This window comes from Nelusetta ayraudi, unplaced genomic scaffold (genome assembly GCF_046127955.1).
Source record: "Nelusetta ayraudi isolate G7.1 ecotype Tasmania unplaced genomic scaffold, CSIRO-AGI_Nayr_v1 ptg000016l, whole genome shotgun sequence".
Classification (NCBI taxonomy): domain Eukaryota; kingdom Metazoa; phylum Chordata; class Actinopteri; order Tetraodontiformes; family Monacanthidae; genus Nelusetta; species Nelusetta ayraudi.
The window spans coordinates 1,935,405-1,949,607 of record NW_027466066.1 but is presented as its reverse complement, the minus strand read 5'-3'; the positions used below and the strand labels follow the sequence as shown (position 1 = coordinate 1,949,607).

The window sequence follows — 14,203 nt, the reverse complement described above, 5'->3', positions numbered from 1 at the left end:
GTTGCGGACAAAGAGGTTTTGGTGCACCAATATTGGGGACTTGAGGAGAAAATGACAAGAAATTCAATTTTGAAAAATGTTCTGTCAAAGTGGATTACTTCCTTGCTTGGAACAAAAGTTGTTCTACTGACCTTTTATAAAAAACACATTTTGCAGCCAGACATAAAAACCAATTGAACATTTAAGACTCAGCTCTAACAAACACTTGCTGGAGGAAACAAGAGATGTTTAGAATTAATTATACAATTTCTTTCAGAGGCTAAGCCTCTAGCTGATGCAAATACAAATAAACACCTTGCATCCGAATGTTTTCGGAGCATCTTTTGAGAAAACCAAACGCTCTTTGTTCATAACTTAAGACGCAGCGCTTTGAAGGCGCATAAATAAGCCACATAGGCTTAAAAATCCTTTCAAGTTCTTGTGTAAGACCAGCAACCATGTTTCTGAAGTCTTTTCGCACTTTGTAATTAGAGTCTTCTCATGCTGCCTCCATCAGACAGCCCTTAAACTTGTTTACCGAAGAAAATTCAAAATGTTTTCCTTGCGCACGTCTCCCATGATGGCAGCCCTCCCAAACTCCAACGCAGGATCCTCGTGATGCGCCGCGGTGGGTCTGCCGATTTGAATGAAAAAAAAACACAAGACCATGTCACACATGCAGGCCATATATTCTGGAGCACCTTCCATGAATACTAATAGTACATTTACACACCCTGGCAGACGGGACCTCCCCACAGTCTCCTAGGTGACCGGACTCCAGCTCAGGCATCCAGCCTCTGAACACACTAGTCTGGATGGGAGAGAAATGCACATACCATTGGGCTCGCGAGCCCTGCGGGTAACATTTAGATTTAGGTATTTAAAAAAAAAAAAAAAAAGATTCATTAGTAATATTTTTAATCTCAAGTGGTCAGTTTGAATGAGTTGTAATTACATCTCTTTGCGAGCGTGGTTCTGTGTTGCCGACTGGCCTGGAGTAATAAGTTAATAATGTCAGTCTGGGTGTCAGCTCATAAATCACTCCACTGACTCCCTGCGCGGAGGCAGAGCGACGTCACGCGGCCGGACATAGAGCGCGCCCGTGCGCCTCTTTACGCACTCGTCATAAACGCCGAGGCGTGTTTCGCGAGAGGAGAGCCTGACCCCCACCGACTCGGCTCGGCTCGGCTCGGCAGGGCTCGCCTGAGCGCATGTGGACCGTATTCGCGTCTGAACCTACGCGCGAACGATGAGCGAGGAGACGGACTCCGCCTCCGGTGTTTATTTAATCCTCTGACGCGCCAAAGATGGGAAACTTGGACGCGAGTCTGACGAGTTCTGCGAGACTTTCGGAGGCGCCGACCGCAGTTTACGCCGCGGAGATGTCCACAACTGCGAGTCCGACCATTCCGTCCTTGCATATGACGTCGGATCAACTCAAGGTGCTCGCGGCGTCCTGTAAGTAGCGCTTCAGATCTCTAATATCCTCATCTGGCTTGAAAAAAGCTTTATTAACCCACATCAGAGTGTTTGTGGACTGTTTGTGTGAGTTATGTTTGTGGACTGTTACTGAATTCCACTTGTGGATGGAGCCCATAGCATCTTATTATGAACTCAGAGCTGAGAAAAAAGAAGGTATAACAGCCGTTTCAAGCCTTTACTGTTTGATAGGGATGATAGAACAAGTGAAGCAGGTTGCACTTTGAAGTTTTTTCAATGTTTTTTTTTTTAACACAAGAGGACAACTGTCTGTCAAAAGTGTCCGCCTTCACATATTTAATTTTTGCGAACGTGAAACTTGGGCAGATTTAAACCTTCCAGGCTGCTGTGCAGTAGTAAAAGTTTCTGTGACACTCGGATTAACATTCCCTCCTCTGTCCCCCGCCTGCAGTTTCCTCCCTGGCGTTCTTTGGGGTGGTGGTGGTTCTGCTGTCGATTATTTACCGCAAGGATCCTCAGTGCTGCACATTCCGCCCCTGCCGGGGGAGAAACGCAGACACGGTGAGTTCCTCAAGAGTGGCTTCCATTCCAAAGTTTTCTGAGATGTTGTCGTGGGAGGAGGGAGAGGGCCTTCTATCTCGGCGTGGGCCCCCGTGTGAAGCAACATTAGCAAAGTGTCAGAAACGATTTGCACGGCTGCGAGCAACAGGACGAGAATAAAAGTTGATAGGATCGTTTTGTCATTTGCCGCCGTTAAATTGGTGGAAGATACCCCAAAATAACTTGAGGACACTGGGCAGAATTGGCACGCACGGCGTCCCACTCAAGTCCCACTGAAGTTGCTAAAAATCAGATTTCTACACCGGCACACTTGGTCTTTGGCATCCGAGGCTCCATGGAGGAATCATTCGTCTGCGGCGGCCTGAATGTGTGCGAGTCTCGAGGTGACAGGAGGAGGACGAGGGGGCGGAGAGGAAACGCAAACACGCCGCCGGGGCGACTTTTTTCAGTGGTTGCCAAGGTGCTCCGCTTCCTGCCCCTGACTTGTTTCGCACCTCCATTACTCCCAGGGGTGAGGTTGGAGCCTTATCTCTGGATTGCAGGGCCACGACTCGTGCCTTCCTCCCCTCCGCTCGGCTGTGCTTCTTCTTCCCTTCTCTTCTTCTACTTGAATGTTCTTCTTCTTCTTCTTGAATCTTCTTCTTGTATCTTCTTCTTCTTGAATCTTCTTCTTCTTTAATCTTCTTCTTGGATCTTCATCTCCTTCGTCTTCAGGGAGAAGCTCCACTTTTTTTTTTCAAGTAAAAGAATCTGAGTGTTTGCCCGGGACCCACTGGTCCACCGTGACCTGCAGCTGGATCCAGACGCGGCGTGCCTTGATAAGGCAACACGGGCCGCACTGTTTGGCCAGCGGCCGACCAAAGTTTGCAGAGTATTCCGCTATCAGAACGTTCTCGTGTGCCAATGGCATTCCTTTTGCGAAACAAAGCGCGGCGAACACAAAAAGAGGATGAAAATGCGGCGTTTCTGTGCAAAGTAGACACAAGGTGAAGTCATCGCACGGGGTGAAACACTAAACCCTCTCATCAAGTCCTCTCCCCGTCCCCCCTCCCTCCCCCCCACCTCTGGAGGACATCTCATGTCTTCGACTTCATAGTCGCATACCTTCGCCTGCTTCATTTTGCAGGGTGAATAGTGGGCCGACCCCGCTCTGGCTGTCGGGGACCCCGAGGTGGGGGGGACAATGGGTCTCCTTTGGGTTTGGCACTGGTGAAAAAAGGCACACTGCCGCTGGGTTCCTCCCCCGACTTCAGCACTGATTTTACACGGTTGTGCTTTTTCACACTGGCTGAATCAATGGCGAGGAGACAAAAGGACAAGTCCACCCCCCCCCTCCCTTTTTTTCGCCCCCTTTTCCTCAGGACTTTTTTTTTTTTCCGAGGGTCTTTAAAAGTACAAAACAGTGCGAGGGAACGTGACCTTTGACAGCACCTTTTTCGAGGGCGGGGGGGAGGTTGTACCGCCGTTTCTGAAATGATGTCGGGGCGATGGGCAAAGGTCGGCCGAGCGCGTCACTCCCAGAGTTGCGTCACGTCGACGGCAGCCTGGGAAAATGATAAATCTGACGTCTGCCCATTGGCTGTGGAGCTTTTGCTGCCTTGTTCTTAGCTGAGCGTATCTTCGGCAAATCGCAGCAGATTTAAAAAAAAAAAAAAAAAAAAAGAAGTCTTATCTCCTCGCTGGATCCGATCTAATCCCCAGTCAGCGACAAATTGACTTTGTTGTAGCGCCGCCCCCCCCCCCCCCCCGACACCTCAAGTGACATACAAGGCCATATAATGTGCGCTGGAGAGCGCTCGTTAAGCCGTACCTGCGGTGCTCACCGGAGGACGAGCGAGAGAAAGACCACACGGTGTGGTTTGTTGCCAGGGGACCCTGAAGACGCAGTAAGACACCATATTGTCCTGCGCACAAAGGCGACTCATTTAGACCCGGGGCAATTACCTTGTTTTGCTGGCAGCTACACCCCCACCCACTCCTTTTTTCCCCCCTCCAGGATTCCTGCTTCTCCTACAGTGGGACGGTGACAGGGCTTGTTTCAGAGGGGGCCGGCAAAATGAGGGGGGCTGTTTGCTTTTTTTATTGATGAGATAATTTACGGCGCCGCTTGAGCCCACAGTGATCAAACAAGGCATGAGGAATCGGCCAATTAGGCCTGTTAGTTAGCGGATTTCCGACTTTTAATTGCGAGCGAAGCGGCCGCCGCGTTGGGTCGCGTGGTTGAAAATGTCGCCGCCCCCCCCCAACCCCGCCCCTCTCCGATAAACTCAGAGCATTTCAATAACAAGTGCGCCCCCGCTGCTTGAGACACATTTGTGAGGGTCCCGCCTGCGCTTGTTTTACAGGGTGCTCCTACTCAGTACTACAGCAGCAGGCAGACGCTGGTGGGGTCCCCCTGTCTGGAGCAGACTCACGCCTCGGACGACGACACCCAGGTGAGGAAACACGTCCGTGGCAACACCTCCAATCAACAATCACTTCTCCTGCCCGGTGAAAGGGCCATTGCGTAACATTTCTAAGGCATTTGTCGACTTACAACCCAATAAAATGTCAGTGAATGTGTTTTTTTTCAGTTGGATTAAATCATCCATCCATCCTATGCACCTGGTAAAGAGCTCACAAAAAAAGCTTTCGCATTAGGCAAAATTTCTGTCATCACTCTGTAAATAGAAAAGTTACATTTTTCCCAAAATTGACTCATCAATACTGTAGCCTGTCAGCGAACACCCCCAGAAGTGAGAAAACACGAGTTGTGTCTCACCGCAATGTGCATCTTTTTCATGTGAAAATGCCATCCAGCCAACTGCAGCATTCATGCTAATCACATTAGCACCGGCTAGGTACTCACTTCCTCTAGCTCCTTTCGTCTGTCACTTTTAACGGCAGGTTGCAGCAGTCGTTTCCTGCCCTGCCTACTTCCGAACTGAAACACAACTCTGACACTAGCTGCGTTTCCATTTCGGCTTTTCGCAAAATAAAAGCAATATTTTCTCAAATTTCGACAAAGTACAACTGCGATTTGCAGGTGTTTCCATTGAATGGTGTGAAACGCATAAGCCGCAATTCTAGCCATAGCAAATGTAATTCTAAGAATTACTTTTGCTTTGGTTTGTTTACGTTGGTTTGTTTACTGCCAAGAATGTTTGTAATATTTTTCTTACCTACTTTTTCTTCTTCCGTCTCCTCCTCCGTCAAACCACGTGACCCCGTATGTGACGTCCGCTGACGTGTAAATGCCCAAAAAGTGTTTCCATGACACTTTTGCGATATACGTCTATATCGATACGTCTGGAAAAACCATCTAATGAGAGTGGAAAAACCTTTCAGCAATGTTTGAGAGGTTTTTCGAAGTTTACGTGTTTCATCACCAGGTTTTTATTGCGATATTTAGGTTTTGTGCAATAATAGGACTAATGGAAACACCGCCACTGCCTGGTCAAAAGCACTTCCGATTAGAGCTCGTCAAGACGGACACCTTTGAAATCTCAGAGGCACCGCCGGCTTGGCAGTCGATCTGTTTACATCAGCGGGTGTTTTCTCGAAGTGAAGGCTCTGCTGTTTTCCTCAAAAGTTCAAAGAGGGTTCTCAGCGGCGGCGCCACATATCGGATCATTATCCGCGCGTCCCGCGGACATAGACGCCTCCTGTTCCCCGTCCCTCATAACTGTCAAGCTGAGTCTGGGCCCTGTGTGTGTCTCAGCAGGGGGGTCAGCTGTTTTATGTGGGCCTGCCCTCCAGCTACAGCCTCCCCGCGCTGGATGCTCCCCTGCCGAGGCTGCCCTCCTACGAGAGCGTCCGAAAGAAGGACCGCCAGAGGCAGATCCACATGATGATCGCCGATCGCTTCGGCCTCAATGGACCCATTGTGAGCGAGGTGAGCTAAACTGGGGGATTAGGGCTGCGTCGCAGCATTGTTGTTTTCAGTAATAAATGCTTCAAGAGTGCTTTAAAGTGCCACTTTTAAACTAGATTGGAGATTTTTTTTTTCTTCTCGTCATCGCAGTTTCCCAGAAAGCTGAATCTCACGCAACACTCATCTCGCTGCGGACCCGCCCTCACGCGTATCTTGGCAATGAATGGGAGATAATAACAAGCAGGCTGCCTATTATGGCAACACTGTCATACAATATTGTAACAGGAGCCTGTTCAAAGATTAGACTGCATTCAAACAGGACGCATCACCGGCTCATCTCATGTGCGCCGGTGAATTGGAAGTCAAGAGTCAGTTGCTGTTTCAAGGTTGTCCGCCTTGTTGATCTTTTGCCTTCGACTCCCACAGCGCTTGAGCAAACAGGGCGATGAAAAAAAAAAAAAAAAAAAGGCACATCAAACATGATTAGAGCCCGAGCATCCCGAGCGCAAACAGGGCCCGGGCAATGCGGCTCCTGTCTTGACCTTCCATTTTTTTTTTCCTTAATTAAACAGTATTGCATGAGTGCACAGTTGCCGCACACACACACACACACACACACACACACACACACACACACACACACACACACAAACAAAGGGAGTACATTTGCACACAGCGCTCTCTCTTCCACCCCTGAGCAGGAAAAGTCACCCTCCCCTTTGATTTAAGACGCCTTGTCTGTAACCACCCCCCCCTCCCCCCACCTCCCGCCTCCCCCCAACCCGAGGCCAGTAGTAAAACTTTGTAGCCTGGTGGGCGCTCGTGCAGTGGGTCAGCGAGGGCCAGGTTGTAGGGTCACTCTTGTCGCCCGAGGGTCTTCGTAATTAAAAGATAAGAGGGAGCGTGATCCTATATAACGAGGTCAGAAAGATAATGCACTGGGAAATCAAGAACGCTCCAGGCGACCGGCATTGATTATTTGTCACGTGTTGAACATATTTCACTTCTTATCGTTGACGACATCAAATCTTGTGATGTGGTTCTGTTTTCTAAAGATTTTTGGCACTATCAGGAAATTAGAAGGTTTTATTGGTGTTTGTGGAAACACAGGGGTTGCACAACCAAATGAACATTTACACTCCTCAGCTCTTCCTCAGGTCACACGCGACTAGCTTGTCTCAGGAATATTGCCAAGTTTTTTCTCATAAGTAAACAAACTAAATATCTATTTTACTAGTTTTGGTCTGTCATTTAAGCCAATATTTTCAACTCTTTTTGTTTTGTTTAAATTGTTATTGTCACTCAGTATGTTGGATTAAGTTCCCGAAAATATATCAAATCATGTAAACAGTATGTTAGAAAGACAAACATGTCAAAAGCTTTGACAGATAGCAGCTAATAGTAGATAGATGCCAGATTTGAAGCTAAGTTATTTTTCTTTTCTTTTTTCTTTTCTTTTTTCTTTTTTTAAAAAAAGCACCTTTTGACAGAGGAAGAAATTGTAAGGAAAGAACTGAAAAAAACATTGCGCACAAGACAAAAGTTATTTCATCTGTTGTTTAAAAAAAACAAACCTGGAACAACAAAAAAATTGAGCATATTTTCTCTTCTTTTCTCCCCAGCCTCCTCCAACGTACGAAGAGAGTATCCGCCAGTCGGTGGAGCTGACGTACGACATCTTTCCGTCCTGTCTGGACATCTCGCCACCTCAGAGCATCTACGCACGGTCCAACGTCACGAACCCTGTCAGATCTGACGGCACCGTTCTGTCTGTGTGACGCAGATTGAGCGCTTCAGCAGCGCGGCGGAGAGGAGAATTTGGTAGCTTTAAAACCGGAGTCGATGATTGATTCATCGCTGGATGTTTCACACTGACGGATCGATCGTACAGCTCTGATGGACCAACCAAAGAGGCGCTGCACACCACTCAGGGATTGAACTCCTGCAGCTGACCACGTTTGAATGTTGTTAAGAGTGGACGTTTGACAAGAAGAACACTGGATGTAGAGCGTAATAACGAGGTGGCTGGTACACCTGCAGTGACAACAGGGTTAAAGCGTTTTTGCAAAGGGAGCCGTAGTTTGCTCATGATTTTATCCTTGAACACTTGTTTTCTTCAGCCGTCCCTTCGCCAGAGGCTACGTTGTCAAGTTTTTAAAGGTTATCTGCGACCGATTTAAATCTGAGCTGTTGTGAAGGGCTGCTGAAACGGTGCCAGACTCCAGAAAACGTGTTTCAGCCGGTGGGACAAGGATTTTGAATATGGGCAGCAAGCTAGTGCCTTCCATTATAGGTTATTTTGAGAAAAAGTATGAAGTAAGCACATTTAGCTAATACAGGTGGGATCTTTTGAATTTGCATAATTTTTTTTTAATTATATTCTTTTTTAGAAATGCATTTCAATGTTCGTTTTCGGCCCTTTGTTGATATTTGAATGCCAAAAAAAGCCCACAGGTAATTATGACATATAAACCATGGAACATATATGTCAGGGAATGTTTTGTATTGCTGTATTGCTACTTATTACTGTCTGTTTTAAAGCTTGTACTTGTGATGGCACCAACTATTTGTTCTGTGTATCACTGTATGATGTATTTATTAAAGAAGTCTCTCATGACTCGTCATTTCCTTTAAACTAATGCAACATGTTTACTGGCCGGGGTAATTATGTTGGTCAACAATAGGCTGACTATTAAATCATCGACAGAGCGTTTAATAGATGTATAGTGTAAGGATTGAATAAGTTTCACCTCTCTTAAAAGTTATTACAATTTTTTAAAAGCACTCATGATGGAGGTGATCATTTTGTTGTTGTTTTTTGCTTCATTGCGTGTGCATTGCCTTGAAAACCAAAGACAGATCGTTTTAAACGTTGTATTTAGTCCTGAATGGGCAAAAAAACAAACACAATTCTAGACGGTGTCGTGAGTTTTCAACGATTAATGTGGTAAATGTCCAATGCATAAAAAGAAATTCAGACAAAAGTGTTTGTTGGTAAGTAAGTGAGACCTGGAGTTGTCGTTAAAATTAAACAAGAGCAGCTGCTACTGTAATTTTCCCACATACCAACCGTCATTATAAACAAACTAGCATAAATGCTAGTATGAGGTGAGTTTTTTTCTTTTCTCTCTCATACGAAAAGACCATTTTGGCTGTTTGAAAGTTTAGTAACTTTGCCACAAGGGGGCGACATTTTGCTGTCTCCGGATGTAAAGTGACCACGCCAATGTGTGCAGTGCAGTAAATGTCTGTTTACACACAAAAATAATAATAATAAACCAAATAAAATGAGACATACATCTTTAAATGTTTACCTAAATTATAACTTTCAAAAAAAAAAAAAAATAGCAGAGAAAATCGGCGAGCCGAGTTTGCTGCGTCACGAGCGACGTCGTGACGACGAGGTCTAATCGGGTTGCGCTCTCAGCTCCTCCACGTGCGTCACCGACGGAAAAAGCCGAGGCTGCCCGACTGTGTCAGTCTGGTATGTAAACAAGGTTGAGGCACTGCAGCGGACGCGGCCAGGACGAGCACCGAGGCGGCGACTCTCCCTGTGTGTGGCGCAAGAGAAGAACAAGTGTTTACCTGAGGGGAAAGGTGAGTTGTCCCCTCCAACCGACTTGTTGTGCGTTTGACGCAGCTGGGGGTCGAACTTTTGACATTGAGCGTATAAACAGTAAATTGTGTGATTTATTTTGCCCCTATTTTTCTTCTTTTTCTAAACGTGCTGCGAGACAGTTCGTGCACAGATGAATCCCACTGCACCTGGCAACCAGGTTTGCTGCAAAGCTGCAGCCCAGCCGTGTTTACCTTGTGCGCAGGCGTCAGCTGGCCTGTAACTAGGCTGCCCCTGACTTTGCTTACTCATGTTAAGCCTCGACATCAACATTTTCTTTATTTATTTATTTATTTTGTAACGTTGCTGCTGCAGCTCTCGCGTCAGCAAAAATGAAATAAAAAATGCATCACTTCTGTATTTTACCGTCATGTGTGGAGATTTCTTTACTGTCCTTTATGCAAATTGAAGACTCGAATTACAGGCCCATGTAGGTCTGCACCTGCCTTTGTGTGAAAATGTATTATTAATCACCGTGATGCGGGCATGAAAACCTGTTTAAACTTGTCCTCAGACTGGTAGTGTGTGACAGGCTGGCATCCTGTTGTTTCCGCTACTGACAAATCAGGAGGACACACACATTGATACATTAAGGAATAGAAGCAAAGAGGTCAAGTCAGGACAGGCGGTGGAGGAATTCAGTAGATTATGGGTTTGGAAGTGCAGCTCATTTCAGAGGACTTCTTTTGATTCTGCCGCTGGTCATTTACAGTGATGCGGTGACCACTGTCTGCCGGCCTAAGAATGGCAGCTAATGCGAACCTGCTGCCACATCTTTATTAGTTTACAGACGACATAGTGGTGTTTTGGAGTGAAACATTGGCAGCGTGCGGTTCTGCTCTGGGTGACTGGAGGGCAACGAGCTTTTGGACCTGGCCCAAACCCCACAGTCAATTATTCAATCACTGAATTTTAAGTGTTTGACCTTGCAAAACAATAACTTCTTGTTTACTGGTGAAATAATATTTTTCATGTAACCACGGAACCCATAGAACTAATGTTAGCCTGCATCTGTCCGTGTGTTCAACACAATCTTGTTGCGTCTGCTTTATTGTGTCTGCTTTATGGTTGTGGATGGACATTATGCAATATATGCGGTTACTACAGTGCGGTTTTGGTATTCTCTGCAGGACTCCTAATACTTCAACAGTCAAGATGATGCAGTGTTTTCACTTCCTGGTGGAGCCGGCCAAAGCTCTGACTGCAAAGATCAAGGTACCTGGATCTAAAGCAGCGCTGCTCCTCAACTGAGATCAGCCTTTTTCCTTTTTTTTTTAAGGAGGGCTGAGTCATGCATCATAGTTGCCATAGGATCATGAGCCGTGTCATGTGACTCTTGTTTTTTTTTTTTTTTTTGAGCCCTTGGTTGAATTTAGACTGACAAAGCCAGTGTCTGCCGGGAGGGGGAATATTTTTCTTCTCTGCTGCCAGAGCTATGATGTGAATTTTGATCAGACTGGCTGCCCTCCTTTATGGCTCTGCTGCAATTGCAGTTGTAGCAGTAGCAGCAGCAGCAGCAGCAGCAGTAGCAGCAGCAGCAGCAGCAGCAGCAGCAATGTCCCCTGAAAGGCTTCCACAGTGAGAAATGCTTTCTTTGAAAACATGTCCCCCCCGCGGCAAGTCTCGTTGACATCTTGACATTTCTCCACAGGAGCCACACAAATACAAGAAGGAGGAGAAGGAGCCTCTGGATGAGGATCAGCTGTTTGTTGCAGAGCTGGCTCAAGACCTCGGCCGAGTGTGCCAGGTGCAGCGTCACTATGGGTTACGCACCATCTTAATTGTCAGGGGGAAACTGCCTGGATTGTCACCAACCTGGGATTTTCTGTTGTGTCGCTGCTGCAGAGGTCTGAAGTCTTGGAGCACATCTGGAAGCAGGATGACGTCTGGCCCACTCCTCTTTGCCAGGCCTTCATCTTGCAGTGGACCTCCATGCTGGAGAGCAAGGTTCTTCTGAGGGGACAGCATAGAAAACAAAAAACAAAAAAACTGTATATAATATTTATTTGCACATGGGGATTTCTGTCAGTGATGCTCTGGTCTGTTTGTGCAGAAGAGGCCCATGCAGACAGATGGCTGGCCCGAGCCTGATGAAGGCAAACGTGACGAGGTGTCCAAAGAACAAGGCCTGCTCCAGGCCAAAACTGTCATCCTAAACTGGGTCAAGGACCTGAGAGCTCAGCCTGAGGTAGGATGTATATATGTTTATAAATACGTATATAAATATATATACATACATACATCTATATATGTATATGTGTGTGTGTGTGTGTGTGTGAGTGTATATACTGTATATATGTATGTATATACACATATATATATATATATATATATATATACACATACAGTTTCTTAATAACCTTACCAACATTTTTTTTCAAATTTTAATTTCCTGTTTCCTCAAAAACAATGTCATGTGTAACGTAACGTAACGTACAGCAAAGCGTGTGGCCTGGAGAACCTGTGGTGAAGGTTCTGGAAGACCTGCAGTCGGCCTGGCGCTGGGGCCGCGCACCTAATCTCCTGACCGCTGTGGAGCTGGTCATGTGGACTCTGATGGTACAGCGCCCAGATAAGGTGTGAAGGGACGCGTGCGGCTCAGCTTTGTTACCGTCCTGTGTCACTTCATTCACTTTGTCACACAAAAAGCCCTTTGCTGTTTGCAGGACACTCTGCCGCAGCAGTGGCTCCTGTGGAAGCAGCGGACGCAAAAGACGGGTCCGTACATCCGATAACGGGGACAAGTTGGGTTGTTTTTTCTCTCTAGGGACTTCCTTATGATTGTGTTATCTCCCCTGCAGGTGCCATATCATACATTCCCCAACTCGGTAAGTGGAACAGTCTTCTGCCTTTGACGCTTTAGCCTGCAATCTGTGATCTCCTAGAATAATAATGAGAAGAATTATCTGCCTGTTTTAACAGCTGCAGCAAAACAACTTTTAATTATTGTAATAGCCAAACATAGAAGGCTGAGCTGCCTGTTCTCTCGTTCACTTCGTGGAACCCAAGAAGGGGTCTCCTGTTGGTGCATGATGACGGCAGCAGCCACAGCTTTGACACCTGTGGTTAGCACCACCACATGTCTCATTCTCCACTTGCCTCGGCTGCCTCTCTATTTTATGGTTTCTCTTCAACGATGTCCGCCAGCACCTCAGGCTCACATTTCAACCACTCTTGGGCAAAGCCACTTACAGTCTGGCACAGTGGAGTGACACGCCTTTTAATGGTTGACGGTCGGATTTTGAATTGAAAGTCACTGCTTTAATGTTGACTAATTCTTCACTGTATCTTAAACTATCAGCCCTCCCATTCTATTTGTAAAATGGGTGCAAAACACAAATGAGGGAAGTCATTTTTCATGCAACATTTTTCTAAAGGCATCTATTGAATGAATTCTCATGAATTACAGGACAACACACGTGACATAAAAATTCATGTAATTTGATCAATTTTTGAAATAGGGAAATTGTAGAGCTTTTGAAAACAATGCATAGGTGCATATGTGCAAAATAGGAGCAGTAGTTTTCAGTCTTTTTTTGTTTTTTGTTTTTGCAGTGTGGAAATGGATCTCAGATGCTGCGGGTAAAGTATTGGCTTCATAAATAAGTAATGTCCCACCATCCTATTTGAACTCATCTGATTTAGACTTCTTACTGCTTTTTGCCAGTGGAAGTGACTCTGGACCTGGACACAGCCAACCCTGACCTGCTCATCTCTGCCGACGAGAAGCGGATGCGCTGCGGCTTGGAGAGGAAAGAAGTTCCCAACTACCACCAGCGCTTCGACGGCTGGTGGTGCGCCGTCGGGGTGGAGGGCTTAGCCTCCGGCCGCCACTACTGGGAGGCGGAGGTGGGCGAGCGGGACTGGCGCCTGGGCGTCGCCAAAGAGCCGGCCCTCCGGAAAGGCTTCAAGTCGCTGAACACGGACACGGGCTTCCTGACCCTGCGGCTGGAGAGGGGCACTGAGCTGAAGGCGCTGACCGTGCCCTTCACCGCCCTGCCGCCCGGCCTCATCCCGCGCCGGGTGGGCGTCTACCTCGACTACGACCACGGCCAGCTGTCCTTCTACGACGTGGACAAGCGCTGCCACATTTACACCTACAACGAGAGCTTCGCGGAGATGCTGTTCCCCCTGTTCGGCACCACGGAGATAGTCAGCGATCTGGTGATCAAAGCCCCCGACGCTAAGGCCCACGGTGTCTGCCCCCTGCCCCCTAACTGCTTCTGGGGCTGAGTCTCCAGCTGGCACCTGCTCCTTTGAAAATCCAAGCAGGTGTCTGAGTTAGAATCAACCAAATGAGGTCACGTGATAGTCACTTTAATGAACCAGATGCTATGAAATACTTTGACAATAGTCACTTTAATGAACCAGAGATCCTGATGTGAAACACTCGATGCTATGAAATAGTTTGGCAATAGTCACTTTAATGAACCAGAGATCCTGCTGTAAAACACGTATCTTTATGCTATAAAATTGTTTGACAGTGTAATCATTCTCTATGCTGCTGCTTTCATGTGATCGTTGCAACTGCTTCCTCTGTAGAGGCTCTATAGCACTTCACTTGTGTCTTACATGTTCCCAGAAACTACACTCTGTAACACTATGCTTTTAATGAAATGTACTGTTCAATATTAATCCTGCTGTAAGAGAGGGTCCAGGTGAATAATAAAGAAAATACACACCTAAATGTTTGGTCTTGCATATATTGTGTTATGGCGCCAACGTATTATGCTACACCAAGATATAAAATATGT

At 46.6% G+C, this 14,203-nt stretch overlaps 2 protein-coding genes across 3 annotated transcripts; both read left to right on the top strand.

The window, feature by feature from the left end:
- Positions 1-886: 886 nt before the first annotated feature.
- LOC142886675 (uncharacterized) lies at positions 887-8,450 on the top strand. Of its 2 annotated transcripts, none has more exons than XM_076023739.1 (5): positions 887-1,437; positions 1,871-1,980; positions 4,326-4,415; positions 5,681-5,854; positions 7,456-8,450. In XM_076023739.1, exons 1-5 carry the CDS (start codon positions 1,287-1,289, stop codon positions 7,609-7,611), a joined length of 681 nt encoding a protein of 226 aa, XP_075879854.1. In that variant the 5' UTR covers positions 887-1,286; the 3' UTR covers positions 7,612-8,450. The 2 variants fall into 2 exon arrangements, with proteins under 2 accessions (XP_075879854.1, XP_075879855.1); XM_076023740.1 differs by having other exon boundaries at positions 888-1,437; positions 5,684-5,854.
- An 820-nt stretch (positions 8,451-9,270) lies between these two features.
- On the top strand, positions 9,271-14,136 carry LOC142886681 (butyrophilin subfamily 3 member A1). The gene is made up of 10 exons (XM_076023746.1): positions 9,271-9,430; positions 10,580-10,664; positions 11,101-11,196; positions 11,295-11,396; positions 11,503-11,637; positions 11,889-12,026; positions 12,116-12,167; positions 12,251-12,277; positions 13,005-13,031; positions 13,117-14,136. The coding sequence occupies exons 2-10, from the start codon at positions 10,605-10,607 to the stop codon at positions 13,680-13,682; spliced, it is 1,203 nt and encodes a 400-aa protein (XP_075879861.1). The 5' UTR covers positions 9,271-9,430; positions 10,580-10,604; the 3' UTR covers positions 13,683-14,136.
- The last annotated feature ends 67 nt before the right edge of the window (positions 14,137-14,203 follow it).